This window comes from Ahaetulla prasina, chromosome 4 (genome assembly GCF_028640845.1).
Source record: "Ahaetulla prasina isolate Xishuangbanna chromosome 4, ASM2864084v1, whole genome shotgun sequence".
In the NCBI taxonomy this organism is placed as follows: domain Eukaryota; kingdom Metazoa; phylum Chordata; class Lepidosauria; order Squamata; family Colubridae; genus Ahaetulla; species Ahaetulla prasina.
The window spans coordinates 73,374,602-73,390,304 of NC_080542.1; the positions used below are offsets into that span (position 1 = coordinate 73,374,602).

The window sequence follows — 15,703 nt, forward strand, 5'->3', positions numbered from 1 at the left end:
CAGGCTTAACCAAATTCAGGTAAATATGGTAGTTTATTGGGCTTAGACCAGCGTTTACATTAAAATATTTCTTTTCCTATATGCCTCCATACAAAATGAGTCTCTAATCTACTTTTCTTATTATCTTCAGCAACATTATGTAATATAAGACATTTCATTTCATTCCTAGCCTCCTAGCCTCCCAAATCTAAGGCCTGCTCTCTGCACATATATACATACATACATACATACATACATACATACATACATACATACATACACACACACACACACATATATTATTTTGATTGTTAATTTTAATTTAATTAATTAATTAAATTTAATTTGTTATAACCTTTACTCCATCAGATCCTGGATAGCTGATGTCTGACAGCTAAATGTAGAAACTAATTCTGTTGGATAGTTAGGTTTTCCATGAACATACATGTCTCTAGAATTACCTGGGTAAGGCTCTATTCATTCATGCCAGTTTTGTTCAAATCTAATTTCCTAAATTGATGTACAAACTCTGATCCAAAAGCAGAAAGCAGTTCAAGATTATGTAGTTTTTTAATTTAAAGTTCAGTAAGCAAAAGCCCAATAAATATTAAATTCTGAATTTCAATTATCAATTAAGTTACCTGAGATATGAGAAAAAGTTCTGAATTTTGTGTGGGTTTATAGAAGAAATATTAATTGTGTATATGCAAGAAACATATAGGATCCCACATGGTAGTGGTTAAGACACTACTGTACAGTGTACAACATATGCAAAAGAACCATGTGATATGGCAAGCTGTTGTTGATTGTTCTCTTGCCATGACCTTTTGCTGGGAGATTAGGCAATGATATCATGGGAAGCCTCATGGAATCAACTCTATCCATGGGGTTTTATTATAATGCCACTGTGTGGAACTTAAAGATTAAAGCCATGCTGCCAAATGAGGGCATCCAAGAAATCTAACCAACATTAAGGTCAGTTTGAGCAGTTTAAGATGCAATCTTTAAGTTAGGTAGTCAGTTGATGTATGTGTTGTGATTAGTATACAGAAAAGGATTCTGTAAACTAAAAGTGGGAAGAATAGGGAATAAGGATTCAGAAAGTGGGAAGAATAGGGAAGTGGGAAGAAGTGGGAAGACTAGGGAATAAGGATTCAGAAAGTAGAGCCAAGCTAATCTGAGCAGAACTGACTGAAATGGATTACATTAGCATCCTGGCCAAACCAGTTTTTGTCTGAGCTCAAAGACCAGAGAAAGAAGAAAATGAAAGGATAGGATTTGAAAAGTTCCACCTCTTTTTGATGATGATGATGATGATGATGATTCAGTTAATAGCATCGGTCAAACAATATTGCATTATCTTCCCTGTAAAACTGACTAAACTGCTAACCTATCACAATTTTGGCATGGCTACTGTATTTTGGAAATAATTTATTTATCTCAAATTTGCTATACTAAGACAATTATGAGAGATAGGGAAAGTTTTGCAAATCTCATGGCAGAAATCATGGGCAAAGCAATTTCTAACTAAAAATAAATTACTATGAAGAATAGGAAAACACTTCTAGAGAAAGCTGCTGTCTTTACAAGTACTCAGAGTTTTGAAGACATAGAACATGTTCCACTGTCAACTAATGCACTCCGTGTTTACATTTCTCTTAATCTTTTTTAGGTTGGAAATTATGAAAACCATAGAGCAATACACTGACTGAAGGCACATGATTAGGGAAAACTAAGTATCCTATATAATAAATAAATTAAGATAATTTATAGATGATCCAAGATAGATTGAAACATCAGAATACATCTGAGTAGAAACATAAGGTTTGTGTCAATATTTATCTACACAGACAGAGACCACAATTTTAATAGGAAATGATACCTCTTTGTGTGTCTGGCTTGCATAAAATCCACTTACATAGTGAGAACTATAGGCACAATACATGTGATCACTCTAAAGATAGAAGTTGCAAATCACCTATGTAAATATAACATATGGGTTGAGTAGTCCTATGTTCCACCTTGTACAAGCACAACAAAATAAAATAAAAAATGTCATGAGTGTTTAAGATAAATCTGATTTATTCACATAATAATGATTAAAAAGCAAATATGAATTGCTATGCAACATCAAAGAAGAAAGTATTATAGAAAGCAAACAAGAAATAGAAGGAGGAACTGAGAATTATCACTGTTTCACTCCAAATACTTATTTCTAAGTAATTCCACTAAGATCAAATTCTTTGAATTCATTTCTGTCTTAATAAGTTGAAACTAACCCTAATAACAAAATGTATTTGGTTAGGGGGGAAAAACCACGAATTAAACTAAAAATGCTACAGGGCAGTAAAAATAAGGGAGGATTTGGTCTACCAGACTGGGAGCTGTACTATTATGCCTCAGCCCTTACATGGATAAAGGAGTAGATAAATTTAAAGAACAAAAGGATTTTGGTGATAGAAGGACATGATTTAGAACTGGGATGGGATGCATTTGTATGGGAAGAAAAAGCAGTTACTTTCAAAGACACCAAATTAGAAATGTTCTGTTGATATGGGAAAAAATCAAACAAAAACACTGTAGTAAAATATTGGTCTAGTTATCAACAATTGGAAGCATTAGTATATCCGAATGTGTTAGATCTGGATAAAATTTCAAGATATAAAAAATATATTAAATGAACAAAGGAAATTAAAAACTAAACAAGAATTTAAAAATCAGGGAATCAATTTGGACTTATATGCAAATACAGACGAGGTACAAGAAGGATGCAGAAAACTATGGATTTAATAGTAAACCACAAGAATTACACAAGGTATTATGGGGGCCAGATTAAAAACTAATAAAAAATTTGTACAACTACTTATTGAGATTTAAAATGGAAGAAGGAACAGTAAAGGAAACTATGATAATGTGGGCAAAAATTTTTAGGTACACTATAGAACTAGATAATTGGCAAAAATTGTGGGAATGAAATTACAGATTGACAATGTCAGCAGCATATAGAGAAAACCTATATAAAATGTTCTGTAGATGGCATCTACCACCAGCAAGAGTGGCAAAAATGTTTCCAAATAGGTCACTGGAATGTTGGAAATGTAAAGAGACACAGGGAACATACTACTATATATGGTGGACCTGTCCATCGGCAAAAAGGTATTGGGCAAAGATAAAAAAGTGGCTAGAGGAAATGATAAAACAACAAATAGACTTAAAGCCAGAGCTATTTTTATTAGACGTACTAACAGGGAACTATAATAAAATAACTCAATATTTAACGTTACATATAATAACAGCAGTTAGAATTATACATGCACAAAATTGGAAATATGGAAATATGCCCACAGAAGAAATGGTACTAAAGAAAATATTAGATTGGGCCGAGATGGACAGGTTGACAATGGAAATTAAAGACAAAGGAGAAACAGAATATTATTTAATTTGGGATATTAATTTGGGGTACAACTGGTAGATAATAGATGCAAAGATTAGAAAATTAATGATGAAAGATGATTAACGAACCAGAAATAAGTACAATGATAGAAGAATATTTACTGCAAGCAATATTATGGCAAGATGGTATAAAAGTTTAAAGTAAAATATTTAGAATCATAAATATATAGAGATTTATGTTAGAAATATGGATATTGTAAAAAGTTGCTGATACAACCAGTATATTGCTGTTGCAAAGTTGAAACTGTGATGCAGTTTTGATTTGATTTGATTTAAAAGATAAAGCACTAACTTTTTGTTTATAGGTGAAACATCTTTTGTTTATATTAATTTAAAACAAAGTGATAGAGATGAATCAAATTTGTTACACAGTCCTATAGCGCAAGAAGTAATAATTTATTTTTAGGCAGAAAATCACAACCAGAAATAAAGGGAGATGTTTCACTTTTTTTGTTTTTGTGCATCTATTTTTAATTAACTCTTGACAACCCAGCTGATACACAATTAAGAGAATTATTAGTTATAACATCTTTGATAGTATTTTAAGGTTTGATCTCATGGAATACAAGGTGCAACAGGACTGATTACTTTTTCTTTACATAATGACTTCTTTGGAAATTGTCTTCTTATAAGACTTTTTCCTAGTCTGATGATGAACTAACTTTATACTGTTGATTTTGTAAGCACAGGATGTTGAATATGCAAACTTTACAGTAAAATGTGCAAAAAGATTGTCATGGTGGGTCTCTATTAGATTCTAAACCAGAGGCTAGAAGAAGGGGAGGGGCAGAGGGGCAGAGGTCTGGTTTAACAAAGCATTGTGCAAATGCACCTCACAAGTACTTCAACTCTTTGGGACTCCAGTCAGAAAAGTTCTTCTTGCCAGAAACTAGATCTTAATATGTGTTTAGATTGAAAGTAAACTCAACGGAAGCAATCCACTGTTGAACATACACAAATATTTTCAGTACTTAATAGTATATTTTTTGATGAAAATCAGTTAGTAGATTAATTTAATGGGAGAAAGATTCTTTAAAAAACATTAAAATGGGAAAACACTCACATAACAATAAAGAAGCAACACCACCTTGATTGAGAAAAATAGGAATAGTATCAGATTTAAAATCATATTTCCTTGTTTTGTACAAATCAAAGCTGGAAAACTAAATAAGATACCAAACAGGATTTGATACGAATAATTTAAGTTAATTGTTAATACAGTATATAAAGTACATAGATACATACATATTAAACAGCTGGTTGCAGACATCTATAACTATAAACAAAACCACTGTTAATATGTTCTAGTTTTCTCACCTACATCATTTTCTTCCATTATTGAATAATAAATTACAGAGCTATTAACTTAATAACAAAACTTTAAAAGTTGCCATAATCTGAAATACATGTTTCTCTTTCTGACCTGATAGATGCAGAACCATCATTTGATTGCCATACATAAATAAATATCAGAAAATCCAAAGTCTATCAAATCACTTTTCAAAGTCTATAAATGCAATTTTCCACTGTGGTTCCTATATGATCATTGATTAAACATTATTTTAAAATAAGTTTTCTGACTATCATGAATAGTTTTTTTTATGATTCCCAGAGTCTGATATATAGTCTGTGTTTTTATTATAAAACTAGGGTTGTCTGCAAAAGATAGAATTATTTCCTTTGCTACTGAATACAAACTGGACTCATTATTAAATAATAAGGAATCTGAACTTCTCAAACCACAGCCAGAGTCATCGTCAGACTGTAAAAAAGTATCATGAGTACAGCATTGTCTCTTTGTGACAATAAGACTAGACAAGAAAGTAACTCCATACAAGGCAAGGATGTCCTTTATCTCCATTGTTATTTATTTTGACTCTAGAAGTTCTAAACAGGAATATTAGGTGAAATGAAAATATAAAAGGGATGAAAATTAAAAAAGAAGAATATAAATCGTAAGCTTTTGCTGATGACTTAGTATTTATTTTGGAAGAACCTCATACAACGGGTCCTAAACTATTAGAACAAATAGGGGGCTATGGAAGAGTGTCTGGCTTAAAAATAAACAAAGAAAAATGAAAATATTGGTGAAAAACATTACAGAAAAACAGAAAAAAGAGATAAAAGAGAAATTGGACATACAAGTTGTGAAAAAAGTGAAATATCTAGGAATACATTTAACATCAAGATGTGAAACGATAAAAGAGGACTGTTATAACAAACTAAAAGAACAAATTGAGAAAGATTTGGAGAGATGGAAAAACCTACAACTATCGCTTATGGGAAGGATTGCAATCATAAAGATGAATATATTGCCAAGACTACTATATTTATTCCAGACAGTACCGATAAAACTCGAAAAAACTTACTTTCAACATATCAATAAGATAACGAGAAAATTTATATGGCAAAGGAAAAAAGCTAGAATAAGTATTAAGATGTTACAAGATACGAGGTTATGGGGAGGATTTGGACTGCCAAACTGGGAACTATATTACCAGGCAGCCGCATTGACTTGAATGAAGAAATGGGTGGAATTAAGGAACACTAGACTATTAACTTTGGAAGGACATGATTTGCAACTGCGATGGCATGCTTTTTTATGGTATGGGAGAAGCAAAATACACACGTACTTTCATAGACATTATATAAGAAATGTATTGTTATTGGTATGGAAGACGGTACGAGACAAATATTATATGAAAATTCCAATATGGTTATCAACAATGGAAGCTTTAATACATCCAAATACTTTTAACTTTAGAAACATTGTTAAGTATAAGGAATTACTAACAGATAAGGGGGAACTGAAGCAGAAGCAAATACAAACAAGATATGCAAATACAAACAAGATATGAAAAAGATGCTAAACTATATGGTTATCACTTAGAAAAAACAGAGCTAGATAGGATACTCACGGGAACAGAGGATAAATTAATTTTAAAAATCTATAATTTTTTGTTGGGTATTGAGTTAGAAGAAGAACAAGTAAAGGAAACAATTATAGCATGGGCTAAAAATTTCAGATACTCAATTGATTTAGACAAATGGCAACAGTTATAGGAGAGAAACTATAAATTAACAATGTCTACTGCATATAAAGAAAATCAATATAAAATGTTTTGTAGATGGCACATGCCTCCTGAGAAACTGGAAAAAATGTTTAAAGATAAATCAGCTAAATGTAGGAAATGTCACCAGTTATTGGGATCTTATTTTCATATGTGGTAGACATGCCCAGAAGCTAAAAATTATTGGAATAAAATAAAGACATGGTTAGAAGAAATAACAACATTTTGATTAAAACCAGAGCTGTTTTTATTGGGTATCCTCCCAGAGAAAATTAGTAAAGAAAATATTTACTGGATTATACATATAATAATAGCAGCAAGAATTGTTTTTGCACAAAACTGGAAAACAGAAAATACCCCTGGAAGGAGAAGTTATCAAAAAAAATTAGATTGTGCAGAAATGAATAGATTAACTTTGATGATCAAAGAAAGAGAGGATTCAGAATATTTTAAGATATGGGATCAATTTTACCATTGGTTAGAAAAAAGATATGAATAAGTAAATTGATAAATATGTAAGAAAATGGTATAAGTAGAAAACTGAATTAGTGGAAAAAATGGTAACAGATTAAATTGAAAAGCCAGGAAGAAAACACAAGATGTCACACAGAAGAAATGACTGATGTACTAAATGTTTGTTTGTTTATAAATAAAAAACTTTATTCCAAAAAAAAAAAAAGTAATTCCAAAGTAACCATGATGATTTTGAAAGCAAATTGGAGCATCCAACCCACCAGGACAATTTTGCCTTCATGAGCTGTTAATAGCTCATGTAAAAAATGGTTTCAAGACCATTTTTCTCTTTTTTTAGAATTTGGATTGAAATATGTTTCAGATTAAATATCAGAGTTTTCATTCTCCAGATTAGCAGAAAGATTCATTATAAATTAAAAAAAATATAAATGCTGTAGCAGTCAGGGTGTGTAGTTGTGTAGAAGAAATAGCATTAAACAAAAATATATTCTGCAAGCAAAACATTTAGGCACCTTCACAATGTCATGGGCAAAGTCAGCTGAAAGTTGTGTGTCTATGCTAAATAGATATTATTCTAAGATTATGGAGCTGGAAATTTGTTCAGCCAGTGCAGAAGGTGAGATAACCTCCATCTGCATGAAGAAAAATGATGACATATATGATTATAGCAGATATTTTTGTTTGGTCTTATTAAAAAAAAAACACTTACCAAGCAAATGCACATTATGCAAGGGTTGTCTGTAATAAATGGGATCTGTAGAATTTCACCCTCCTTCTCACATTTTGCAACAGAACCTATATGGAAAATTTTAAACATAAATATGCCTGTCCTAAAGCCATCTGCACTTTGCTGAAAAACCATCAGTGCACAAGAAGGCAACAAATGCTGCAGTCATATAAATATGGAAATAGGCCCTCCTGAAATTAGTAGGAGTTACTTCTCAGTCATTCCTTTACTTACATCAACAGTATACGTTGGTTAAGCTACAACAGCACTCTTAATGTGGTTATTTCAAGATGAACAAAGTACCTGCCCTAAAAATTTAAAGACACCAAAAGCACAGCAGAGATAATTATTTTTCCATAACCAACAAGCACCTTTTAAATTCAATGATGATAAATACATGTCTAATGAGATCATTTTTATTCCCACAAAGGCTTTGCTAGCTCTGTATTTTAAAACTCAAATAATTCTAAATATAATTTAGGAAAACTGTAGACCAGGTATTTCTATGGATGTGAACAGGTGAACATCTATTGTATCTAATTTGGATCAGAACATGATATACTAGTTTTTCTCTGTTAATATACTTAAGATGTAAAGAACAAGACTCTTTAGATGCTTTGTAAATGAATTTGATTAGCAAGATATATACAAATACACATTCCCAAATTTTAAAAAATGCCAACTGCTATTTTGTGAAATACAATGCTGTACTTTTCACATGTCTATAGAACTGGACATGCTTTTGCACCAAGTATCAGGCAAATGTATGCTTCAGGGCAGTGTGTCTCTGTGTGTGTGCATCTTAAATCTGTCGCCTGCTTGAAAAGAATGCTACTTAATATAGTGTGCAGTTTTTCTGATATGCAATGTGTAATCTTTAAATTCATACCACTCTGCTGGGCTGATAGTTTTCAAGATGCTAGGAAAACAGCACATTGGGAGGACCCAATGCAATTTTAGCCAAGTAGGCTGATCAAGATACACAGTAGCTAGATTCTAGATTCTAAGCACATGTGGCAGAGTGCACCAAGTGACTCCAGGGCCTTTCACGTGGTGCTTGGCACCAAAAGCACATTTGACATTTAAAAGAGGATTGCCTCCAAATCAGGCTAGCTGCCTACTATCATACCTGTTTAATAACGGGGTTTCCAAAAATCAAGAGAGAATCTTAGTAAAAACTCTGTGTGCTTTTAGAACATTAATTAGAAAAAAACCGTTATCAATCATAAACCGGGCTATTGCTACACATGCTCGTCTCCATGAGTGCATACATTTTCGTTGGCCCTCGGACTAAAAATCGGAGCCTCGCATAATTTGTTTGCGGGCAACATTTGTAGGCTCGGATAAAAAGCGCGTGCGGCTTCCCGCTTTCCCCCGGTATCCTACTGTTGTCCTTACCTGTCAGGAAGGAAGATGCCAGCGTCACGGGGAGTCCAAGGTGGTGCAGCCACAGCCAGCCGACAAACACTAGCCCTGGAGAGCTGAGCAAGGGAGCCGCCGCCCAGGAGCTGCACAAGAGCCACGGCATCGTCCTCCGAGCGCGGGTTCTTGAGCAACCGAGAGCTCTGGAGAGCGTGAGGGATTGCAGGATCGCGGCGGCAGCAGCGACCCGGCCTGGAAGTTGCTGCTGGGATGCAGAGAAGGGGGGAGACAGAGCGGGAGGAGGCACTGTTGGGAGGGTTTCTCGCGGCGCTGCTCCTGCTGCCGTCTTCGGATCGAGCTTTGAACCGCTCTCCTGCCCACCAACCCCTCCTGAGCGGAATATGGGTGGGCGGGGAGGGGGGAAGAGACGCTAGGCTGGGCGGGGCCGCCCGCCTGCCTGCTTCCCTGCCTGCCTACCGCGTGAGGGACCCCTGCCTAGTGCGCTGACAGGAGCTGCCTGCTGCTACCGTCGCCGACTATGTTCTGACCCGACTGTAGCAGCCTTCTGCCCAGACGTTGGTGAGCCGTGAGCCATCCGTCCCTTTCAGGGAGAGAGCAGAACTGGGAAAGGCGCCGGCAGTTGGGGCTCTTAGCAATTATTGTCTTCTCTGGCGGAAAAGCCAAAAACTCGCAGTTTCAGGTTCGCCCGGCTGCCCTAGCCACGTCTTTTGACTGTTTGTTTTTCTTTCTGGGACTGAGATCCGTCCAAATCTTAATAAATTCGGGCGGAGAAGTGTTGAAAGAAAAAAAAAATCGGGGAACTGCAGAAAGGAATTTTTTTGCCTGCCAAAAAACTGTCTCATTCTCATTACTGTATCATTTTCAAATCGCACTGTAACCAAGGTGCGTTCTCTACCAACAGAAGGGGTGGCGGCGAGGGAAATCAGCAGAGGAAGCTTTCACGGGATTGCGACGAGTTCCAATCTGTGTACACTTTGTTTTTTTAGATGAAGAAAAAACGGGGGGGGGGATTAATGGCATATAATCGGTTACCCCATTTTTTGTTAGAAGTATTATGGATGTTTACTACCCACAATCATAAACCTATAGATGGTGAGTAGCATTTTTCATATTGGAAAGATGAGTCATTCTAAAATGCTGTTAAAATGCAAACTCTGTGTGAAAAAGATAATCACAACATAGGAAAAATGCTGTTTGTTTCCAAATGCAACACATGTAAGATGTAGGCAAATACACACAGATTTAATCAGTCAACTGAAATTCATTGTCCAACTAAAGTTTCTTGATCAGATCAATGGCCTAGTAATGGGCTGAAGTATCTGTATTCTGGCACCAGTGGAAAAACTATAATGTAGTTTGATTTGTATTAACCTTAACACGGTAACCACCCTAAGAATTTAATTATATATAAGATAAAAGTTCTGGCATAGAACACTCTTTCCATAATCTTTCTTCTCCATGTTTCTCTGATGTTTTAGATCTTACATGCCATGTTATAGAAAGTGCCAAGTCACACAATAGTGCAGCAATCTGGAATGCAGCTCCGTGTGAATTACATGGTAACCTTCAGGAAATATTCAGTTCTTGGGCCACTTCACCCAACTGCTCTGTAGAGTCAGTCATCCACTTTTCTCACTGCAACCATATTTATGATAAGTTAATTATCATAAGCACATGTTATTATGTCACATGCTACCAGGTTGGGAATATTTCACTATATATTTTAAGTTCATTCATTTGTGGTTTAGTTTAAGAACAAATACGATTTCTAAGGTGGCTTCCAAACCACTATAATTCTATGATCAACTTTTAAAAGATTGTTCTTAGAAAGTGCAGAGGGGAAAAAAATAGTGATTTTATAGAAAAAGATACTAAATAGAAATATTTAAGCTAATTTTTAAAATATACTGAACACAAAAACTAATATTGATATCAAAGGAAAACTATTAATCACATCAGTCTGGATTTTTCAGAATTTTCAACAATTCTGTGTTGTATAAATTCTGTGAATGTATAAATGAAATAAGCAAAATTTTGCAATCTCCATTGATACACTGATCACTCAATAATAAGATTATAGTAAACTATTCTGTTGCTGATCTACCTTGGTATATAATTATTATATAAAATCATAGGAAGTCTGTAACAAAATTAACAATGAAGTAATATGTGGTTTTCTGTTTGGTGCTTTGCTCCCGGATGAATGAGAATAAATTATGAGAAGGCGTGGCCAGCATCACGAGCGAGACGGTTGCAAACCCCCGGTGTCTCTGAGGTATGCACCGAAATCCCGCACCCCGATATGGGGGTCCGTTCATTCCTACGATCAGACCATAGCTGCCTCGAAGGGGCAGCGAAGAATGGGGGAGCCGCCGGAGCGAATGGGGAGGTTGCAAATTCCCCGCAGCTCCGGATCTCTTTCCCCTGACCCAGCGGGGAGGAATGCAGCGGCCATTGTTCATCATGGCAGCTGCAACAAAGCCGTGGCAGCCAAAGTTCAGGCAGGAGGAGTAAATATCAAGGCAACAGATTGTTGAAGTCGGGTGAGTTAAGATCTCATGAAGATACTTTGTCTCAAATACGGCACAAACCTCAGGGAAAAGAACTTGAGACTGGCGGCTAAATTCTATGGGAGGTGAAAGTGGAAACCAATTTAAAGAATACACATTCTGGAAAGTGAATGAATTTGAATGGGGCTTGGAATGGAAGTCAAGAGCCCTAATTAAATAAGAAAAGGAATAAATTCTCTTATTAAGTAATTATTACTTAATTAATATTAAGTAATTAAGTAATTCTCTTATTAAGGTTTTGAGATTCCTGGAAGTTTTAATGGACTATTCAGAATAAAGGAAATGAAGTTTTTAATGGACTATTTAATGAATTGAATAATGATGAATTTGTTTACAGGACAAGGTGACAAGCTGTAGTTTTAATTCTTATTTCAAACATTCCAGGAGATGAACTAGCAACATTATTTTTTGCAGTACGCTAGATCTCATATCAACACCCACACACCATAACTGCACAAAAACCAATTTTAGCAGTTGGATGGCCTGCTGATTATTTTAATCATTATTATTTTTTTGCATAGCTTCAGCAAAGCATCCCTCTTCCCCTTTCAGGAGCCATAAGACCAAATGCTCCCATTAACCTGTTTCTTGGAATAATGCAAAGCTGGCAAATAAACCCAATTATTATTCTATTCCAGAAGAAAATAGAAATGATTTATATTTATATGTCAATGTTTTCTTCTTTGTTGCCCCTTAAGACCTGAGAAATGATTTATATGGAAAAAGAAGTTCTGGCACAGAAGTTTTACAGTTTGAGCCTGTTTACTTCACACAGTATGATGGGCCATTCTGTGAAGATGTGCCAGCACACAGGTAGTCTATGAAATGACATATGTACCAGAAGCATCCTTATAGTTGCAACAAAAGCCAATAGGGATCCTGATGGCTAGGAAAATGTGTTGGCAATATTTCAACAAGGTATTTCAGTGTGGCTTATATGTAGAAAGGAAAAAGAAAATAGTTAGTTCCATTAATTAGTTTCCTTACTTAAATTCCTAATGCCAAAAAATTGTTTTACTGAAGAACAGTAGACAGCTTTAGATACAGTTTTTTTTCCTTTAAGAAAATTGAAAGAATGAACTGACCCAAGGAACAAAAGTTTACTATAAAAACAGCCCCTATTGTTTCCCATTGGAAGGCAGAAGCTATTAGGGAAAAAAGAGAGATGAGTTTAATATTGGTAGGAGAAATGAGAATCTCAAATTATTTTAGTGGTCATTCAATTAATGTACTGATAAAGACAATCTGTTTATAAGATCAACATCTTAACTGCTGTAGTTTCACAGAAGCAGAAATAAAAATTAGATTTTGGTATTGATGCTTCAGATTTCTAAAGTCTCTAAAACAAGAGAATTTGCTTAAATTGTGTGTGAGAGAGGGAGGGAGGGAGGGAGGGAGGGAGAGATGGAGTGAGAGAGAGATGTGGCTTCTTGAGGGTGCATTTTGGAGAAGTATAAAGAGAAATCCAAAAGAGCAATCAGTTTGGGATTAAATTCTTCAGGGTCTTTAGGGTAAGGAAACATGAAGAACTTTCAACTACAAGTTTCTAAAAATCTTATTAAAATGAATGTCCAGAGGCAGCTCTTTAACTCTTTGCTATTTAGCTCAGGAATAACAGAATAACAGAGTTGAAAGGGATTTTTGAGGTCTTCTAGTCCAACCCCCTGCTCAGCCAGGAAATCTGTGCCAAAATCTGAGTAGAGGTCCTGGTAAAGGTGTCAAAATAACAGAATAACACTTAGAAGGGACCAGGTTGGTGGGAACCCTATACCGTTTCAGAGAAATGGCTGTTCAGTCTTTTCTTTAAAACATCTAGTGATCGAATACCCAGAACTTCTGGAGACAAGCAGTGCAGTTCCACTGGTTAACAGTTCTCACTGTCAGGAAGTTTCTCCTTAGTTTTAGGTTGCTTCTCTCTTTGTTCAGTTTCCATCTATTCCTTCTTGTTTTGCCTTCTGCTTCTTTGGAAAATACATTACTCCCACTTAAAAGCTTGCAACAGTGATGTCATCGTGGAGCAAGTGAGGGAATGGAGCTTCATACCTGAAACCCAAAATTTCTTTACCAGGTGCCCATTAAGGGCAACACTGATCCCTGAGAGATCGGTAAATTAAGGAGGAAACTCTGAAGATGCCAGGAGGAAAAGAAATCACCCAAGTGGATAGAAGAAACCTTCTTAAACTGGCAGAGAAGAAATCGGCCATTAAGGCCGATCTGGAGTGATGACAGCTGCATGAGCAGGAAGCAAAAAGTGGAAAACAACAGATACATTTGGTGGATGAGAAAAACCTGAGAAAAAGAGGTGAGAACTGTTTTGTGGATTGGAGGTGTGGAAGGAGTTAGGCTCTAAGGAAAAGGGCAGAGTCCTCCCGGAAAATAGTGACGATTAAAATGGAGTAGAGTGGAGTGACAGAGTGGAATGAGGATAGTGCAAAGAAGTGAAGAGCCCAAACAGTAGATGGCACACAGCTCAAAGGAAGAAAGTTAATTATGATAGGACTGCAAGAAGTGGAGATTGGAGATTACAAAGATAGACAATTGGAGATGATAAGCGGTGATTAAGAGACTTTGAAAAATTGACTATAAGGGTTAAAAACATACTTTAGAAAAAAGAAGAAAGTTAACATCTTATATCGAAATTTGTTTGGGGAGTGTGGATATTATTATAACTATTATTGCAATATAACTGTGGATTATTACAACTGAGAACATTGGATATATAGAGGCTAAGAAAGAAAGAGGAGGCACCATCTCATGGATTTGAACAATGGACTGTGTGTAAAAACAGGAAGTAAGACTGATGCAATATTGCAATACATGGACATAAGCAGAGTGAGTGATAAGAAGAAGTGGACTGAGAATAAAACAAGAGCCTTTATAAATACAGAAACAATAGAAGTTGAGTTAATGAACTGAGATAATTGAATAGTAGTAATAATGTGATTGAACTGAGACTGTAATTGTAATATATCAAATAAATATAGATATAGCTGAGCATTTAAGTTTACTTATAACTATTTATATGACTGCTACTTATTTATATCTAGACTTGTGATAAAATATTGAGATTCAAAAAGAATTTATTTATACGTATCACTGTTAGAGTTATAGTATTTTATATAATACTAGGATACTGTCAAATAATTTTATATATATATATATGTATGTATGTATGTATGTATGTATGTAGGTCTTTGGTTATTCGGGTTTTCTCCCGTGTAAAATTGGAAGTGTCTTGGCGACATTTCGACAAAGTCTCATTCGTCATGAATGAGACTTCGTCGAAACGTCGCCAAGACACTTCCAATTTTACGTGGGAGAAAACCTGAAACACCCGCCAAAACCTCAGAATATATATATATATGTATATATGTATATATATATATATATATGTATATATATATATATATATAGTATATTTATAAAATAAGTGTAAAGTGTATAAAAATAACTTGTTACTAACCTTTATATCCTACCATGGAGAAATATTAGCCAAGTGATAAAAATGACAAGTACAATGATTATAACTAAAATAGGAAAAAAAACCAGCTATAAATCCTACACGTACAACAGCATCGCCTTCGAATCAAAGAACAATAGAGAATGTGCTGGGAAAGGAAAAATCTGATTTGGTATTGAGTGTTCAGAATATGCAGTCCACATTGCAAATGATTCAAGATACAATGATGAAAACCCAAGAGGTAATAGCAGATACCATGAAGAAACGAAAACACATCATAAAGAAATTAAGTATGAAATTGGAGAAATGAAAGGAGAAATTAAAAACATGAATGACAAAATATGGAATATTCAACAAGCAATGATAGAAAACGAGCAGAGGATAAAAACAGTGGAAATAAAAATGGATCAAGTTGATTGTAAAATGGAGATGATGGAACAGAAGTCTATCCAAATGAACAGAAAGTTAGCTGAATCAATCACTTTACTGGAGATGGAAAAAGCCTCTTATTATTTATGATTTCAAAATATTACGAAAGAAAAAGAAGAGGACTTGCGTGAGAAAATGGCGGAGATACTTGCAGAGG

The 15,703-nt window shown here is 34.9% G+C and overlaps 1 protein-coding gene across 12 annotated transcripts in view; it reads right to left on the minus strand.

Annotated features, from left to right (window-relative positions):
• Positions 1-10,007, minus strand: part of BMPER (BMP binding endothelial regulator) — a 589,367-nt gene extending 579,360 nt beyond the window's left edge. For 7 of the 12 annotated variants that reach the window (XR_009155017.1, XM_058182115.1, XM_058182125.1 and 4 more), the window contains exons 1-2: positions 9,103-10,006; positions 7,687-7,772 (exon numbers count right to left, since the gene is read on the minus strand). Coding sequence is in view for 11 of the 12 variants with exons in the window: in XM_058182115.1 (XP_058038098.1) it covers positions 7,687-7,772; positions 9,103-9,232 (216 nt within the window). In the remaining variant the exon portion in view is untranslated. Of the gene's footprint in view, positions 1-7,686; positions 7,773-9,102 lie in introns of all 12 variants that reach the window. The other 5 variants (XM_058182126.1, XM_058182116.1, XM_058182118.1 and 2 more) reach the window with 2 other exon arrangements.
• Positions 10,008-15,703: the final 5,696 nt, after the last annotated feature.